Source organism: Xenopus laevis, chromosome 6L (assembly GCF_017654675.1).
Source record: "Xenopus laevis strain J_2021 chromosome 6L, Xenopus_laevis_v10.1, whole genome shotgun sequence".
Classification (NCBI taxonomy): Eukaryota; Metazoa; Chordata; class Amphibia; order Anura; family Pipidae; genus Xenopus; species Xenopus laevis.
Window position 1 is genome coordinate 138,422,284 of NC_054381.1, and position 17,538 is coordinate 138,439,821.

The following is a 17,538-nucleotide window of genomic DNA, read 5'->3' on the forward strand; positions in this document are numbered from 1 at the left end:
TATAAAGGGCAAATGGCATAGGCTGTTGCATTTAACTATATATATATATATATATATATATATATATATATATATATATATATATATATATATATATATATATAAATATAAAATGGTTGCTGGTGTCCGCACTCTTTTCTTGTTAGAGCAGGGGTGCACGATCAATATTCTAGATAGTGGTGTGAAGGATCAGCACTCTCCCATTAGTTTAGTGAATGAAGTGTTGTTTTATTGAATACACAACATTAGATCCGACGTTTCGGTCCCACTTGGGGACCTTTTTCAAGGATGTCCTGAAACGTCGGATCTAATGTTGTGTATTCAATAAAACAACACTTCATTCACTAAACTAATGGGAGAGTGCTGATCCTTCACACCACTATATATATATATGTATATATATATATATATATATATATATATATATATATATTCGCACACTCGAGAAATAATGTGTCTATCTGGATACTTCAGAGAATTTTGTGGACCTTTTTCAGCAACTGTAATCTAGAAATATTTAAAGTTGCCAAAGTCAGGCAAAGGGCTATCTTGCACCTGGAGGTGTTCCCTAGCTTGCATGTCTGAATGATAAATGCAGGCAGGACTGTGTTTCGGGAAGTGCAGGTCTTTGAGCTGCATTTCAAAAATAACCCCTAGGCTTTTATGCTTCACGTATGTGCACTGTGTAGCAGACAAATAAAAGGTGTATTTTTGACCATTACTGCATCGTGTAGTTGTGCATGCTATAAAGAAACTGTAAATGTGCTTTTCAGGCTTCGTTTACTCAGACTAAGGAATGGTTTACAGTTGCAAAAGACAGTGTTCAGACCACAACAACTAGTTCATTAAATGGAACAGCAGACTATGGCCATGAAATTAGCAGTACTAAACTGAATTCACAAAGCAGTAAAGGTAAGTGGCAATAACAATATAATGTTACACTTGGAAGGCTGCAAAGGGGCCTGGACTGGGATCCAAAATGGGCCCTGGCATTTCAAGTACACAGAGGTCCAAACTGCCCCCAACCAGCCCACTTAATAGTGACTGTCTACGGTATCTTACAGCAGCCATAAAAACCCTGAGCAGTACATATGATTTGTAGCAATATACAAAAGCACAGGGAAAAGTACTCTGAGATTACTTGGTATAATACCCATACTAACTCCCAGAAATAAGCAAACATTAAGTAGACCAGATGCTTTTCTGCTTTTTTGCACTTTCAGTTAATGGTATCTCATGCACTTCATCTACATGTAAGCATCCATGTTGTTGTGTACCAGTTTTGATAAGTACACCCTTTTTTACTTTTCCCTGTTTTTCAGAATCAGAAAGTAGTCGTAATCAGCGAGTCCTTCTCAGACCCCTTTCTGAAACATATCACAATGGAAGTGAGATCGCTGATGATGAAGAGGATGAGTACGCTATATCTATCGTAGACACACCGTGTCCAACCCCTGCGAGAATTTATATTAATCAGATGTCAGATAACTACGAAGTACAGAACCAGAAAACAATTGACTCTCAAGGCCTGGTGTTTGCAAATACACCAGTCTTCTCCACAGTCGAAGATTTTGCTTGTTCCTTTGTTCAGCAGGTTATGAAATCCGCAGTTATAGAACTGACTGGGCAACAAGTCAAGCGAAGTAACCAGGACCTGGATATTCATGCTTTATCTACAGTAGTTATCAGTAGCTTACAGAGTTCCAATACTGCTTCAGTTACTTCCAAGAGCTCAGAAACGTCCATTGAAGAAGAGATCATCGTGTCAGAAGCGGACAGTGATGAACTTGACACCATAGACTCCTGCTGTGTCAGAGACGCTGACTATCAAATGAACAGCCGACGGGAGTTTGAAATGTTTAAATCATTTCTTAAAGGAACTTCAGGGGAGAAGTTATGGTGCCTCTGGATAGACATCGAAAGGCTTCAGGCCATAAAAGACCATAAACGGCAGCAGGGGTAATTCATTCTAGTAATTGATTCCAGTACCACCAAATATAGGACCATTTGTGTATTCTGTATGTGTGCAAATGTTTTCATTAATGCAGAAGCCCCGGTCTGTTGTGTTTAGTGGATCTGTAGACAATATATATTTATGAAATGCCTCAAAAGCCCTATAAGAAAATGACAAGCCAGCCCTCAGCAGCATCCCCCATCATGCTGCCTATCTTGTGTGTCATTCAGGCTTGCAAGTGCGGGGTGCTAAGGAGCCATCAGCTCTGTAATGTGCAACTGATCTTTATACCAGCACAAGGTGCAACAAGACCCAGACTCAAGTGCTTAGTGAAAGTGTAGTTTGCTCCTCTTAATGATATAGCACTCGCCCTGGGGGTCTTTGTAAATGACCCTTACTAAGTTTCTAGATATGGTGCTAAACTTTGCTCAAAAGTGCAAACTAAGTAACCCTTATTGAGCTCCATTACTATGGAGAAATGTGCATGAGCTTGAAGCTTAAGGGGTGCAAAAATTTAATTTCAACTGCCTCGAGCATGATTTAAAGGGGCAGTATACCCCCTTGTTCAATATGAGTTTAAGCTTGTGCTGAACATACCTTTCGACTATTGTTTTAATCACAAAAAATGCATGGTTTTTGGTATTTCTTGGACTAAACTGTATTGAGATGTTATATATTTATCGCAAAAATTATAAATAAATATAGTGGAGCACATCTTGGTCTGACCGAGACAGAGTAGCCATTCAGAGTCAAAATTGGGTTTATGATGTTGGTCACAGTCGCTAGAAGAGTACCCTGAATATCCAGGGAAGAAATAATTAAAGAATAAGTAAACCTTTAAAATAAGTTAATATAAAATTGATAATAAAGGATAATAAAGTAAACTTTTAAAATAAGTTAATATAAAAGTGATGGGGGTGCTATTCTAAGCACTTTTGTTATTTACATTCATTATTTTTTATTCCAAGATATTAAAGGATACATGTGCTGTTAATATGAATGAATTTTATTGCAACAGCGCCACCTGCAGGTCAGTTTCTCACCAGTCGGACCACCAAGTAGTCAATGAAGTTGTCAGGAGAGAGAAAGAGGCTGCTCTGATGTTTTTCTGCTTAGGGAAAAAATAGAAACCTCTCTCAAATCTTTCCTAAGCAGAAGAACATCAGAGCATCCTCTCTCTCTCACCTGACAACTTCCTTACCTACTTGGTGGTCAGACTGGTGGGAAACTGACCAGCAGGTGGCGCTGTTGGAACAAAATTCATTTATATTAACAGTACATGTATCCCTTAATATCTTGGAATAAAAAAAATAATAAATAATGAATGTAAATGACAAAAGTGCTTAGAATAGCACCCAATTTTACATTCACTTATTTTAAAGGTTTACTTATCCTTTAAAGGGATTGTTCACCTTTGAATTAACATTACGATGTAGAGAGAGTTGTAGTTGGTTTTCATTCTTCATCATTTGTGTTGTTATTTAGCTTATTATTCAGCAGCTCTCCAGTTTGCAGTTTCAGTAATTGGATTGCTTTGATCCAAATTACCTTAGCAACGAAGCATTGATCTGAATAAGAGACTGGAATATGAATATTAGAGGGCCGAACAGAAAGATGTGTAATTAAAAGTAGCAATAACAATACATTTGTAGCCTTACAGAGCATTTGCTTTTAGATTGGGTCAGTGTCTCCAATTTGAAAGCTGGAAAGAGTCAGAAGAAGAAGACAGATCATTCAAAAACTATACAAAAATAGAAAAGGAAGGCTAATAGAAATATTGCTTAGAAAGAGCCAATATCATACTTAAAGTTAACTTAAAGCTGAACCACCCCTTAAACAATATATTATAAATGAATGAAATAAATTGTGTATTTATGTGTATATTGTGAAAGCTGCTTTCCTATAGCTGTAGCCACTATTTAGCTAAAATATTTAGATGTTCCATCTAGGGTTCCATTTAACAATATTCTCTAATGTTTTTAGTCATCTCAGTAAGATGAAGAAGCGCTATCTGGTGACCAACGGGGACCTCTTTTTTACAAGAGAATTACTGTTTAAACTGGAACTTCTGAATACAAATCACTGGAATAAAAATCATTTGCAGAATGTCCAGAGTGAGGTGGTTAAACCATTGCTCCTATATTGGTAAGAAGTCACTTACTGATATTTCTACTGGATATAATAAGAGCACAATCTGTTTTCACAGTATGTCTTAGTCTGACAGTACATATATTTGAATTGCAGTGAATACAAAATGGCAGAAGTAAGAAATGTGTCTATTACAGTGTGCATATAACTTGAGTTATTATTGTTGGGATTAAGAGCACACTTACATACTTCCCCTACATATAAATTGGTATCCACTTTTCCAAAAATGCTTTGCTAACCTTATTATATACTTGCTCCAATTGTCAACCATTACTATATACCCCCTACATTACATTACTCAAAAAAGAAGTTAGTGCTCAGAATCCACAATTAAAAGCAAAGGAGTCTGACATGTTTGATTCTATTAGCTGATGTTTTGTCAAAGGCCTGTTTATCCAATCCATTTTGCTTTTTCAGTTCCTCCTTTTCTACAGTAATTTACTAGATGCCTCACCGAATTGCTTACTGTTCTATTAATAGGGGGCCTAGATTCTGTATGTCTGATTCTGCTTCAGCTCATAATGTTCACTCGGATCTGAAAGCCTGGTCTGATCGTCAGCTAAGACCAAAAAGAGATGCCGACCCTTTTGCAAAGACGCTAACGCTTTTACCATTGAGACCCAAGTCTTGTGCCCCAAGAATTAGTACATCAGTTCATCGTGTAAGTGCCTTATCTGTAACTCTTGGGTTGTTAATCCTACCCTCAGGATTTTATTCAATGGTGCAAATTAAAGACAGATAAGTGTTGATACGCTATGCTGTATTATGCTACATTCCTTTATGCTCTAGTTTTCCATGCCCCTCCATTCTCTATTTTGTCATATTCTTCCATGCTCTGCTTTGCTATGTTCCTCTATGTTTTGCTTTGTCAAGTTCCTTTTTCAAATTGCTCCATACTCTGCATTGTTTAGATCTTCCAAGCTCTAATGTCTTCATGCTTTGTTCTGTCTAGGTATTCCATACTCTCCTCTGCCATGTTTTTTTGCTGCATTCTTCTATTCTCAGTTGTCTCATATTCGTCCATGCTCGGCTCTGTTTTGTTCCTATGTGCTCACTTCTGTTATTTTCTGTACTCTGTTGTGTTTCTCTATACTATGCTCTGCCATATTACCTTTATTGTTCAATTGTGATGTAGGATTTACTGGCTTTTCAGGTATTTGAAGAAAGCCCACCGATAAGATCTTCAAAAAGGAGTAAGACATGTTCTCCAAGTCGGCAATCTGGTAGTTTGATTTCTGCAAAACTAAAACCAAAACAAACCAGCAGGAGTTTCCCTGGCAGTGCAGCATATAACTCTCCATCTAGCATGAAACGGTAACTAGAATAACATGGTTTTATAAAAAGAAACATTGACTGTACTTTCCATTTTACCATTATCTTAATTCTCTCCTCTCTTTCACCAGTCACACTAAACATATTTATATATACTGAATCATGAAGATAAGTACGAGTTATTGTCCTTATAGGGGAAAAAGTAAAGGGAAAGGATCTTCATACCTTAAGGGTAAGGTCACACTCTAAGATTCGGGAAGATTTAGTCGCCTGGCGACAAATTGCCTCTTCTTCAGGCGACTAATCTTCTCAAAAAGCCTTCCAGAAGGCTAGAATCTAAATCGCCGGAGGGATGGCTCTCTGAGCGCTTAATTTTCCAAAGTCATCCGAAGTTGCCTGACAAGGAAACTTTGGGCGACTTCAGAAAGCGAAGCCATCCAAGTGCCATCCTGTTGGCGATTTAGATTCTAGCCGGCGGGTAGGCTTTTGGGGGAGATTAGTCGCCCGAAGAAGAGGCGATTAGTCCCCAGGTGACTAAATCTCCCAGAATCTTCCTGTGTGTCTCTGCCCTAAGATCCATTATGCATTGGTAGTTTTATTACTTTTATAACTGTAATCTGATGGTGCAAGGTGTTGCTTCATGAGATCAAGTAGTGCACAGGAACCACAAGAACAAATGACTAGCATTAATTTTGTTTATACTGACAAAATGTAGGGGTAGTAAATACCTAAAGCACTTACAGTTTAGATACGTCAAAGAAGGAGTAGGTAGCACCATCCATTGATAGAGATTTAATGCCAAATTAGTGGTGTGCAAGGTCACATAGCATATATAGTTAAACAGAATGCACTTACAGTTTAGCCTTCATTTCACTTCCATGGTTCTTCAGATCAATTGTGGGAGAAGAAGGTAGTTAATCAAATCAGCTTTCCCAATTAAACCCATTTAGGGTTCAAGCCCATGGGCAGATTCGGGGAGATTTAGTCACCTGGCAACTAATCGCCTCTTCTTCAGGGCGACAATCTCCCTGAACTGCCTTCCACCTGCTAAAATGAAAAAACGCCTGCGGCAATGCCCTCGCGGCGATTTGATTTCTGAAGTCGGCCGAAGTTTCCTCGTGAGGCAACTTCGGGCAACTTCAGAAATCTAAGCTCCGCAAGTGCATTGCCGCAGGCATTTTTTCATTTTAGCAGGGGGAAGGCAGTTCGGGAGATTGTCGCCCCGAAGAAGAGGCGATTAAAGGTGACTAAATCTCCCCGAATCTGCCGTGTGCAGACTCCTCTTTATCTGTAAATCTGAAACGAAGCATCAATAGCCTAGAGCAAACTGGGCAATTTTTAAAATGCATGGAAACACCTCTTCTGCCTACCTCTTCTGTGGTGTTCAGTGGAAATGACCTGAAAGCATTTTCATCTGAAATTGCCTATAATCCAGCAGTGAAAGTGGTTTCTAGTGTTTCTTCCAAGGTCTTTTAGTTACACAGTGGAGGAAACACCTGAATATAGCCTAAAGATACTACATGGTTTAAAACACACTCACACATAGGTAATATTTGCAATTTAAATTGGTTTATGGGAACTCCCAGCTAATCCACATTAGCTATGCTGCTTGTATTATTAAATTTATATTTATTTGTGAATGCAAAACTCACCTCTACATCTTTCTCATTTGTTTTATTATTTGCAGGAAACATCAAAGAACAAACAGCTATCTGTCTACATCCCTAGGTTTGCCTAGAGAGAGTTTACATATAGGCTCAATGTTTGATCAAGATCTTCCCAAGGATGATTTGGTGAGTGCATTGGTTAAAGCTCTATAGGGAACGCTTTGAGATTGGTTAAAGGTAGCTAAATACATACAGCAGAAAAATCTGAATTATGTACCATACAGTACTGTGGCTAGAAATTGAGTTTGAAGCATCGTTGACTTTTTCTTTTTTTTTGTAGCAAGTAAATGTTGAGAGGAATTTGTTCATCTCACCTTAAAGTTACTCTACCTTATTGGGTAGAGAGAGTTCCCTTAGAGCACCAATGTGGGAGTCTGAACTATAGGGATGAGAAACATACTACTAACTGTAATTACTACCCTGCCTAACTGTAACATCTGAAACGTTCTTTGTTGTAAGTAAAATCTTTAACTAGTAGTGAGATCAGATCCCCCAGCTATAAATTCATTTAATGTGTTTTTAAGGACTGCTGCATTATTGAGAACTGTGAACATGTGCGTAAGCAAGGGAGCCTTCTCCAACAACATTACAGCGAGGGCCCATCTGAGAAAATAGTGTTAGATATATACTTTTTGCCCTATGCTAAAACTGGCTCTGCAGGCATAAGTACAATCAGCACTTAAAAAGTCAAAACCACTAACACAGTGATTTACACAAATATAATAAACGTAGAGTTTAATTCTTCACAAACCATGCTATTATTGGGCTAAAAAAACTTGTGTTATGTCTGTTTCCCACTATGTAGTCCAGGTATGGGTCCTGTTATCCAGAATGATCGAGAGCTGGGGTTTGGTTTTCAAGATAAGGGATCTTTCTGCGATTCAGATCTCCATACCTTAAGTCTACTTAAAAATAATTCAAAGATTAAATAAACCAAATAGGCTGGTTTTTCCTCCAATAAGGATTAATTGTATCATAGTTGGTATCAAGTACAAGGTACTGTATTATTATTACAGAAAAAAAGGAAATCATTTTTTAAAATTCTAGTTATTTCATTATGATGTAGTCTATGGGAGATGACCTTCCTGTAATTCAAAGCTTTCTGGATAACAGGTTTTCCATATGGGATCCCATACCTGTACTGGTAATTGGAATTGCCGTGTACAAAAACTCACAGTAAATATTGTTGAACCTGCGGGACTTGGGAAAGATTTTTAGGTGACAAGCCTGCTTACAATAAGTGTGTACCGACCCAGCATTCCTGGCGGATGAGTGAATTGTTCTCTTTCAAATTAGTAACTGGTTGGGGATTGAGTGTGAATAGTTCCAGGTTTTAAACCGCCTGCTTTAAATCCAGGCAGCTTAGAAGTGGATTATGTGGATCAGGGAAAGTGATGAGCGTCTAGTTGAGATCATAATAATAAAGTCAGGGTGGGAGTTCTCGCTTCGGTCAAGTAACCTGTTGCTGTGTGTGATTACAAGGGAACGCAGCAGTTTGTGCTACAAATCTGGGTATGTGCCACAGCGTTGTCCATCTGAGGGTTCATTCTGAGCACACAGCAGTACTAAACTCCCAGGCCTCACAGGAGCACTTCAAACCGCTGCAAGGAGACTCACTGCCAGCTCCGTGGATCTGTTTCCAAATCTGGAGCTCAGTCTTCTGTGAAATGAGAATGATTTATGCTTATGCAAGAATACATATTTTCTTTTTTTTTTAAAGAAAAAAACACATTAACACCCAGAAAAGCTTATTCATGGGATTAAGATTTCATACATTCTCATATTTTAATGGAAGTATCTGCTGTTCTGCACTGTGTCAGCTCGTTCCACATTTACGTAACAATTCTCACACGTACAGATTGCTTCTATTAAAGGGATTTAAGCCCCTTGGAAAAAAACATCTAAACTTGTAGAAAATACACTCAAGTACTTTTGAAATATATAGATATGTAACTTTCCAAAATCTCTTTCCCTGTGACCACCTTAGAACTGCAGACTTGATAAAGGGCCCAGCAGAGGCCCGAAACTTTGTCGCTTTGTTTTGTGAGCTGAATAAACACTGATCACAGAATCAATTGCATCAGCTGTGCCACAGGTCTCTTGTTTTGCTGGTGCCATTCTATTTTCATGCTGGGTTCTATTGCTCCCCATTGGATTATGGTGCTGGACTCTGTTGCTTATGTTGCTGACTTGACATTGACTTGTTTCTCACACTTAGATATATTATACTGTACCATGTTGTATCTCTATGGTACTCCATTATGAGTTGGAAGAAGCTCCCCCAATATCTAAAGCCCAGGACGACTAGAAAATTACCCAAATCAAATAATGTTCTTGTCTCAGAAATTAACCTTGGTAACCCAGCCCTGCATCTCACCTTGATTGATGCTGAAGCTGGGGCTGTTATAAGAACACAGGCCTTTAAACCTTCAATGGCTCCAAACTGTTTAAAAAGAGTTCAAAAGTGCCAGGTCTGGACTGGGAGTCAAAATAGGCCCTGGCATTCAGAGTACAGAGAGGCCCAATCAGCTCCCCACCAGCCCACTAAATAGTGGACTTTCTATTGCATCTTATGGCAGCCCCTCTGGCATTTGCCAGAAGTTCCAGAACCCACAGATTGTCAGTCCGGGCCTGAAAAGTGCTCCTGTAGCACATTTCACATGAAGCATTACAGTTCCTTTAAGAGATCAATGCTAATGTTTTAATCACTATTCTAATAATCAATTATCAAGTATGTTTTCTTTGCAGAGTGAGGATGGTAATATCATCAGTGTGCTAAGGGGCTCCAAAATGGCAGAAATGCTAAACGCCCTTAACCTGGACTCCCGAGCTGGCTATTTCTTTGCTACGTTCTGTGAGAAGTCAGGGAACAAGGTATGATTCTTACAATAGATAATAAACAATGTTACTTCTTTGTACATTATTAAGTAACATTTATTTTGATATCAATGCATTTAAAACCCAGATATATTTGTTTTACAAAAATGGAGCTCAGTGTGAGAGCTCGCCTACACACCCTTTCATTTGCCCTCTCATAATCTTTCCAAAAGTCACTTTTTCCCCAAATTCCCACCAATCTAGTTATCTCCACGGGAACAGAGTATTTCCCATTTTGCATGCATACTGGGCACTTTCATCAGGACTTAAGAGTGTTGGCCATGGGTAATACACATAAAACCAAACTGTTGGAATTTGTTTGGCACGTTTTAAAATGTATACACCCATATTTATGCGGTAATGTGTTCCAACTATGGAGGTGTTGTCACCGGTAGATGTGTTTTTCGGCAGGCGAAATATACCCACTGTGGTCTTTCTAACAGAAAGTTGCTATCTTATAGACTCAAATGAGAAGATTAAAGGGATACTATCATGGGGGGAAAAAAAATAAGTTGATAGTGCTGCTCCAGCAGAATTCTGAACTGAAATCCATTTCTCAAAAGATCAAACAGATTTTTTTTAAATTCAATTTTGAAATCTGACATGGGGCTAGACATATTGTCAATTTCCCAGCTGCCCCAAGTCATGTGACTTGTGCTCTGATAAACTTCAATCACTCTTTACTGCTGTACTGCAAGCTGGAGTGATATCACCCCCCTCCCTATCCCCCCCCAGCAGCCAAACAAAAGAACAATGGGAAGGTAACAGATAACAGCTCCCTAACACAAGATAACAGCTGCCTGTCAGATCTAAGAACAACACTCAATAGTAAAAACCCATGTCCTACTGAGACACATTCAGTAACGTTGAGAAGGAAAAACAGCAGCCTGCCAGAAACCATTTCTCTCCTAAAGTGCAGGCACAAGTCACATGACCAGGGGCAGCTGCGAAAATGACAAAATGTCTAGCCCCATGTCAGATTTCAAAATTGAATAAAGAAAAAATCTGCTTGCTCTTTTGAGAAATGGATTTCAGTGCAGATTTCTGCTGGAGTAGCACTATTAACTGATGTGTTTTGAAAAAAACGTTTTCCGATGACAGGATCCCTTTAAAATAGATAGTATCATCCAATAATATGCCCTTTTTTTAGTTTCCTGCCCTTAGTGACCGTTAGGACTTTTGCCTTGTTTTCTTGCAGTTGTGGGAGAATGGGATCTATTTCTGGTTTGATCTACAGTCATATCATCACAAGTTTTACCAGGAGACTCTTCAACCATTTCAGCTATGCAGACATTCCCAAGTAAGTGGAAAATCTAATGCTTGATGGTTCCAGGATTGTTGTGTACCGAGTTGGAACTCAAAGGACATGGCCGGAGTCTTGTCTGCACAACTCTGAAACAATAATAGCTAAAATTATTAACAAGTATAAATTGCCTAACTGCTGGGGTTTGATTTGTACTTGACTTCTACTTTCTGCGCTCAGTCCAAGATATTGTCCCCAACAGATGTGTGAAAGAAGCTTGTGGAAGTCTCAGGAATTAATGCAATGTGTGTTCTTCAGAGGTTTGGAACACTAGGTCGATCAAGCAATGAGCAACATTTTCCAATAGAAAACATTTATTTACCATTCCATATATTGCCCACTTGTTTTACAGAAATGGTTCAGCTAAATTGCTCTGGAACTGAAGAATTTACTTGCTTTGGGCAGTGTTCGCCTTACTGCCTGGCTCTGCTGCCACCTCTCTGATGTGTCTGCCACAAGGGGTTCACAGCTCCCCTTTGAGACTCTCCTTAATTTTGTCAATGGTCTATGAGATCTGTTACTTTCTGGTGTCCATCAAAATCAATCAAAATCAATATTAATGGCAGCAGAATCACTAAGATCAGTGTTCTCCAAAGAAATGTTCGGTAAATATATAGAGATCCCATTGAAGTCTATGACCAAGTGAAAATTCACTGAGAACTATGTAAGCATTTACTAGCATATACAATACATTTAGTAGACCAGTAGACTAGGGTTTGTCGACAGCTGGAAGTCTGCAGTCTGGGCATCCCTTATATTTGTAAAGGAAACACCTAACAATTGTTGTTCAACTTTCTAAGTCTATATTCATCTCCCAAAGGGTCCTGTAATGCTGAGGTCTCAGAGATAATGCCCATATACAATAGGCTAAAACCCAGTCCTGCAAATCAAGCTCGTAAGCTTGATATACATTCCTTGAGCAGTACATAGATGTGCCCATTTATAAGACAAATCAGCACAAAACCCTCTTCATGGACACATTTCTTTCTTTAAGATCAGTTTTAAGCCTCTGAATACAGGGGTGGTGTTTTGGTTGGAAGGCGAGCAAGTGTTAATCTGAATATTCAGCAGAGCGCCGGCGCGTTCAGTGATCCTTTCACAACGTCTGCGTTCACCTTTGGCACACCATGGTGTCAGTGACTGATTTCTGTGAGAAAGGCAATTAAAGCCCATCAGACATTGCAGGCATGTCACCAGCCCTTTGTCCAGGCACAAATCACAAGTCTGCGGAGATGCTTTCAAATCGCTGGGAATGTTTTGTGTTTCACCGAATGTTTTTAGCTGGATTTCAGAGGGACCTACAACATGGTTTATGTTATTCTGGCTATGGCCGTATGGAAACTGCATTTCATGTTTTGGAAAGTAGTTTAAGTCCAATGAGACCAGTTATGTAGTCAGGCAGGGTTGTCAGATCTGTGACCCTTTAGTGATTGCAGAAATACAATTCCCAAAATCCCAGACTTGCCACTGCAGTAGGATTTGTGTGCAGTTATTAAAACATGTTCTCAGAGAGACCTTGCTTAGTTTTATGCTAGCTGTGAGAAACCCTGTACACAGAATTGTTCAGGCACAATTATTTCCTTCCACACAGAGCGTGTGTTGTACTTGTAAAAATCTGTTTAGTAATGTTCTTTAAAAGGTTTATTCTATTCACACATATTCCTACCATTCTATCCACAGATTCATGCCTTTCTGATATTCTCACCTTTCACATTCTCATCATTTTATCCCAATCATATGTACTAATCTGCTCCACATTTTCAGACCAGTCTATTCCATACTTTCTCATTATTCTATCCACACATTCTCACTATTCTAGCACTCATGTTCTCATCATTTGATCCCACTCATTCTTACCATTTAATCCAACTCATAATTACCCTTCTGCTCCACAATTTCCACATTCTCTCACCATTCTATCCACAGATTCTCACCATTCTGATATTCTCAGCTTTCTATCACTCACATTCTTACCATTCTATGCCACCAATTTCTACCATTCTGCTTCACGTTTCACATATTCTCACCATTCTATTCCACTTATTGTTTCCATTCAATCCCATTCATTCTTACCAGTCTGCTCCTATTAGCTCAGCATTCTATTCCATACTTTCTCCCCATCCTATCCAATGCAATCTCACCATTATATCTTACATATTTTACTCCATACTGTTTCATACACTGTCACTATTCCATCTCAGACATTCTAACCATTCACCAGCATATTGCAACCTTTTGTAATCATTAATCTCATATGAGCTAAGCATTCTATCCTGTCTGCAATTATCATTTGCAAATCTAGTGACATTTACAAGGACTCATTGCTCCTGGTACCCTGATTAATAAACACAAGTGTCTGTGCATCCCTCTGATTCAAGGCAATGTGTGCTGTGGTGGCAGTTAAAGAGATAATTACATCCCAAGCAACAAGATAGTGTAGTAATTGTCCATAGCAACCATTTAGCAAATAGGTTTATTCTGTCTACTGCAGGCAGCTGGGTGAGTAAACTGAAGCAAAGTTGCCCAGTGTTAGTTAATAAGCTCCTGCATCACTAGATAACCATTCCCTGTTATGGTCACTCCCTTGTTTAGTAGGGTAATGCTGGAGGGGGGTCCTACCCCATATTTTATGAATAATTTTTTCTTATAAATGCGCGAAGAAAGTAGTTAATCCATCTGTCACCCAAACTGAGCAAACAGTAAAGTTTTCCTAAGGGGTGTTTTAAAAAGAAAGCAAGAGCATAATTACTGCTGAAGTTCATTAGAGTGTATTATTTATAGCCTTTCAGCAACAAATGTTTTCCAAGTAAAGTAGAGATTGCATTGTACCCTCGCTCACCGCTAGGGGTGTTGCAGCCATCTTTCATCCCTTTCTCTGAAATATATATATATATCAACGTTTTGATCCCCCACAGGGATCTTCGTCAGGAGCAAAAACAAACAAACGAAGATCCCTGTGGGGGATCGAAACGTTGAGGCTTAATAATAAAACATTTTTTGTTTTTTCACTAAAACCCTGTGAGTGCCGAAATCCTTTTTCACTGCTTATTTCCCATGCTGGCACCCAGGTATTAATTTTGTCTATGGAGTGCACCATTCCTTTGGTTATATATATATATATATATATATATATATATATATATACATATACTCAATGTATTTCAGAGAATGAGCTTTATCACACAACTAGAAATCTCCCTGAGCACAAACCATAAAACAGAACATTGTGTAATGTGCAAATGTGAGACTACTGTTGTGCAGAGAGCCAACATCTAGCAATTAGGAGCTAGTGGTTACTGGCCAGTCCAGCAGGGGGCATATAGATCTGGGATCTGTAATAATTCTATGGCTAGACACAAGCGGGAATATTAGGCACTGAATTGTATACCAGCTTTCACCCACTTGTCACTGGGAGGATCCAATGTCCTATATATATTTTTGTGTTGGGGGGGGGGACTTCCTGGGACTGCATTATATGAAGCAAAACTGTCTAGCAACATTAATATACATGAAACATCCTTCTAGAAAACACAGTGGCAATGACAATTTAAATGTACATGCGGTGGGCAGACCACTGGCACCATAATGATAAATGCAATGGCCACAGAGGGGAACCTAGCCATTATCTGCTGTTTATACGAAAATGTAATGCCCTATAAAACTGACAGGATGATTTCTTCTCTTAACTGTGCTTCTCTTCTTTAGTTTCTGTTTGGCACGTACCTTGCTCCTTCTGCTTCCATGGATATCGGAGCTGAGCAGACTATTAAAAAAGAGATTTACCAGAAACTTGATCCACCTTTTGAGGATTTATTTGACTCGGCTGAAGAATACGTCCTTACCCTCCTGCTCTTGGCCTGGAGTCAGATGACAGAGTCGGACAGACAGACCTACAGCAAGGTAACGCCAATCTACTCTTCTCAGGAATGGATGTCACCTGGGAGAGTAAAAATAGTGACCCAGATGTATGGAGATCACACTGGGATTTCTACTGATGCACAGTTCCAGTATATCTATGGAAAAAGAGATGCCATCATTATAGTTTTGTGAAATGAGACCTGCAAAAATATTTTGTGGGTCCAGGCAAGTTACTTGTGCCCCTGTAATACTTGCATTAGAATTTAAATGTAAGCATATTACTGAATGGTCAGATGACAGACCTGTAATTTTGGGGTAAATAAAAGACAGATTGCAGCTCTGAAGCTTTCACAACCTCAAGATAAATAATAAATTGCATTTGAATGTATCCCATGGAATGACAAAATCTGATTAGTCAACAGATGTATCCTTTCTTAAAGGGGAACTTTTGTGAAATATATGGCTTTTACTGGAATCAGTTATTTGAGTGAGCTCTAACTCATCTGCTAGGAAAGGGAGCCCCTCCTATAAGATATATTGGATCTAACTGTCAAAGAATATCTGACACCCAACTGCTGCATGAAGAGAGAGTGAAGAGAAACAGATGCTGGGCATAGTGAACATAAACTTGATTATTTCAGAAACAATGCAGAATTATTTTTAATTGATTGTATTTAGAACGTTTCTTACTTCAGTATGAGGAAGCTTATATTCAATGTTCATTTTTGAGATAGTTCCCCTATAAGGATGGTTAGGACAAGCCATGATTTTGACTTTTGATCGCTCAGAGTTCACACAACTCTCCAGTTTGGAATTTCAGGAGCTACAGTATCTGGTTGCTATGGTTCAATTTATGCTCGGAGCCAGGCAGCAGTTTGAACAAGAGATTGGAATATAAACAAGAGAGGGCCTGAAGAGATAAGTTATAAAAAGGAACAGTAACATTGTAATCTCACAGAGCAACTTTTTTTTTGGCTGCTGGGTTCAATGACCCACATTTGAAAGATTGAAAACAAAAAAAAACATAACCATAGCCATAAAGGCCAACTAAAAAGTTGCCAGCAGTAGAAGATTTTATAACATACTTTGACCCAAATTCACTAAGCGCCGAAGTGCCTAACGCTAGCGTCAATTCTCTAGCGTTGGGCATTATCGTTACTTCGCAAATTCACTAACGAACGCTGGCGTAAATTTGCTAGTGTTACTTCGCACCCTTACGCCTGGCGAATTTTCGCTACGGACGTAACTACGCAAATTCACTAACGCACGCAGTGTACTGAACGCTACCTTTTACGCTAGACTTCCTTCGCCACCTCAGACCAGGCGAAGCGCAATAGAGTAGATAGGGATTGCTTCAAAAAAAGTTCACATTTTTTCTAAGTCCCAAAAAATGCTGGCGTTTTTTTCTATATTATGGGTGATAGGCTGAAAAAGATCGAAATTTTTTTTGGGTCTCCCCTCCTTCCCCCCTACATTTCCTAACTCATGGCAACTTAACTATACAGTGGGCACATGTGTAGGGCAAAATAACAATTTTACTTGATGTTTTGAAGGTTTCCCAGGCATTTGTAGTGTATTCCCCATTGAAATTTGAATTTGGCGCCGTATGGAAATTAACCATCGCTAGCATAACTTCGCTTAGCGAATTAACGCTAGCGCAACTTCGCAACCTTACGCTACCCCTGTGCGCAACTATGGATTTTAGTGAATTTGCGGAGCGATGGCTAAACTACGCCTGGTGAAGTGTGGCGAAGTGCGGCGAAGTTGCGCCTGGCGCAGCTACGAATCTTAGTGAATTTGCCCCTAAATGTTAACTTAATAGTATACAACCTCTTTGAGTACAGTATTTTCTTGTTGACTTTTGTACCCTTTTATCAGGTGGAGCTGGTGGAGGAATTTCGCCAGCTGGAATCTGCACTCTACAGGAAGCTGCAAGTCCTGCAGCAGGAGAGGATGGCCAAGAAAAGTCAAGTACGAGTTGCAATCATTTCTAGTGCACTTGGTAATAATTGTTTAAGAGGATCCCTAGGTCACACAGCAGGGAGCAATGGTGTGAGTCAAACTCTTCCACAGGCTCCAAGAATTGCAAAAGTCAAAATCATTCCTGGATAATGGTGTCATGGTTCATCAGCAGTACATCACGCTGGTAATTCAGTTACTGGCTGGGGACAAGAGTTCTATGTCACAGAACAGGTTAAAGTTTCTGTAGGGAATATGCGAAAATCTACACACACACACACACACTTGCGAACAAACCAATATAGAGAACGTTGGTTCTCCATATTGCTTGGTTACTTAAAAAGTAGATTACAGGAAAATTATGCTATAGCAGACATGGTAAAAGTTGGGCCCCCATTGTTCCATAGCCAATGTAATGTGTCTATCCCAGAAATACATATAGTGCTTTCTTTTGGGCTTTCTGCACAGGGTCCCCCTATAATAGTGCCCTGTAGATTAGC

At 39.2% G+C, this 17,538-nt stretch overlaps 1 protein-coding gene across 2 annotated transcripts in view; it reads left to right on the forward strand.

The window, feature by feature from the left end:
- Positions 1-17,538, forward strand: part of rgs22.L (regulator of G-protein signaling 22 L homeolog) — a 54,376-nt gene that overhangs the window by 11,215 nt on the left and 25,623 nt on the right. For both annotated transcript variants that reach the window (XM_018268141.2, XM_018268140.2), the window contains exons 7-16: positions 774-912; positions 1,323-1,959; positions 3,938-4,099; positions 4,583-4,763; positions 5,256-5,416; positions 7,062-7,167; positions 9,790-9,915; positions 11,117-11,218; positions 14,927-15,121; positions 16,958-17,050. In XM_018268141.2, the coding sequence (XP_018123630.1) occupies positions 774-912; positions 1,323-1,959; positions 3,938-4,099; positions 4,583-4,763; positions 5,256-5,416; positions 7,062-7,167; positions 9,790-9,915; positions 11,117-11,218; positions 14,927-15,121; positions 16,958-17,050 (1,902 nt within the window). The remainder of the gene's footprint in view (positions 1-773; positions 913-1,322; positions 1,960-3,937; positions 4,100-4,582; positions 4,764-5,255; positions 5,417-7,061; positions 7,168-9,789; positions 9,916-11,116; positions 11,219-14,926; positions 15,122-16,957; positions 17,051-17,538) is intronic.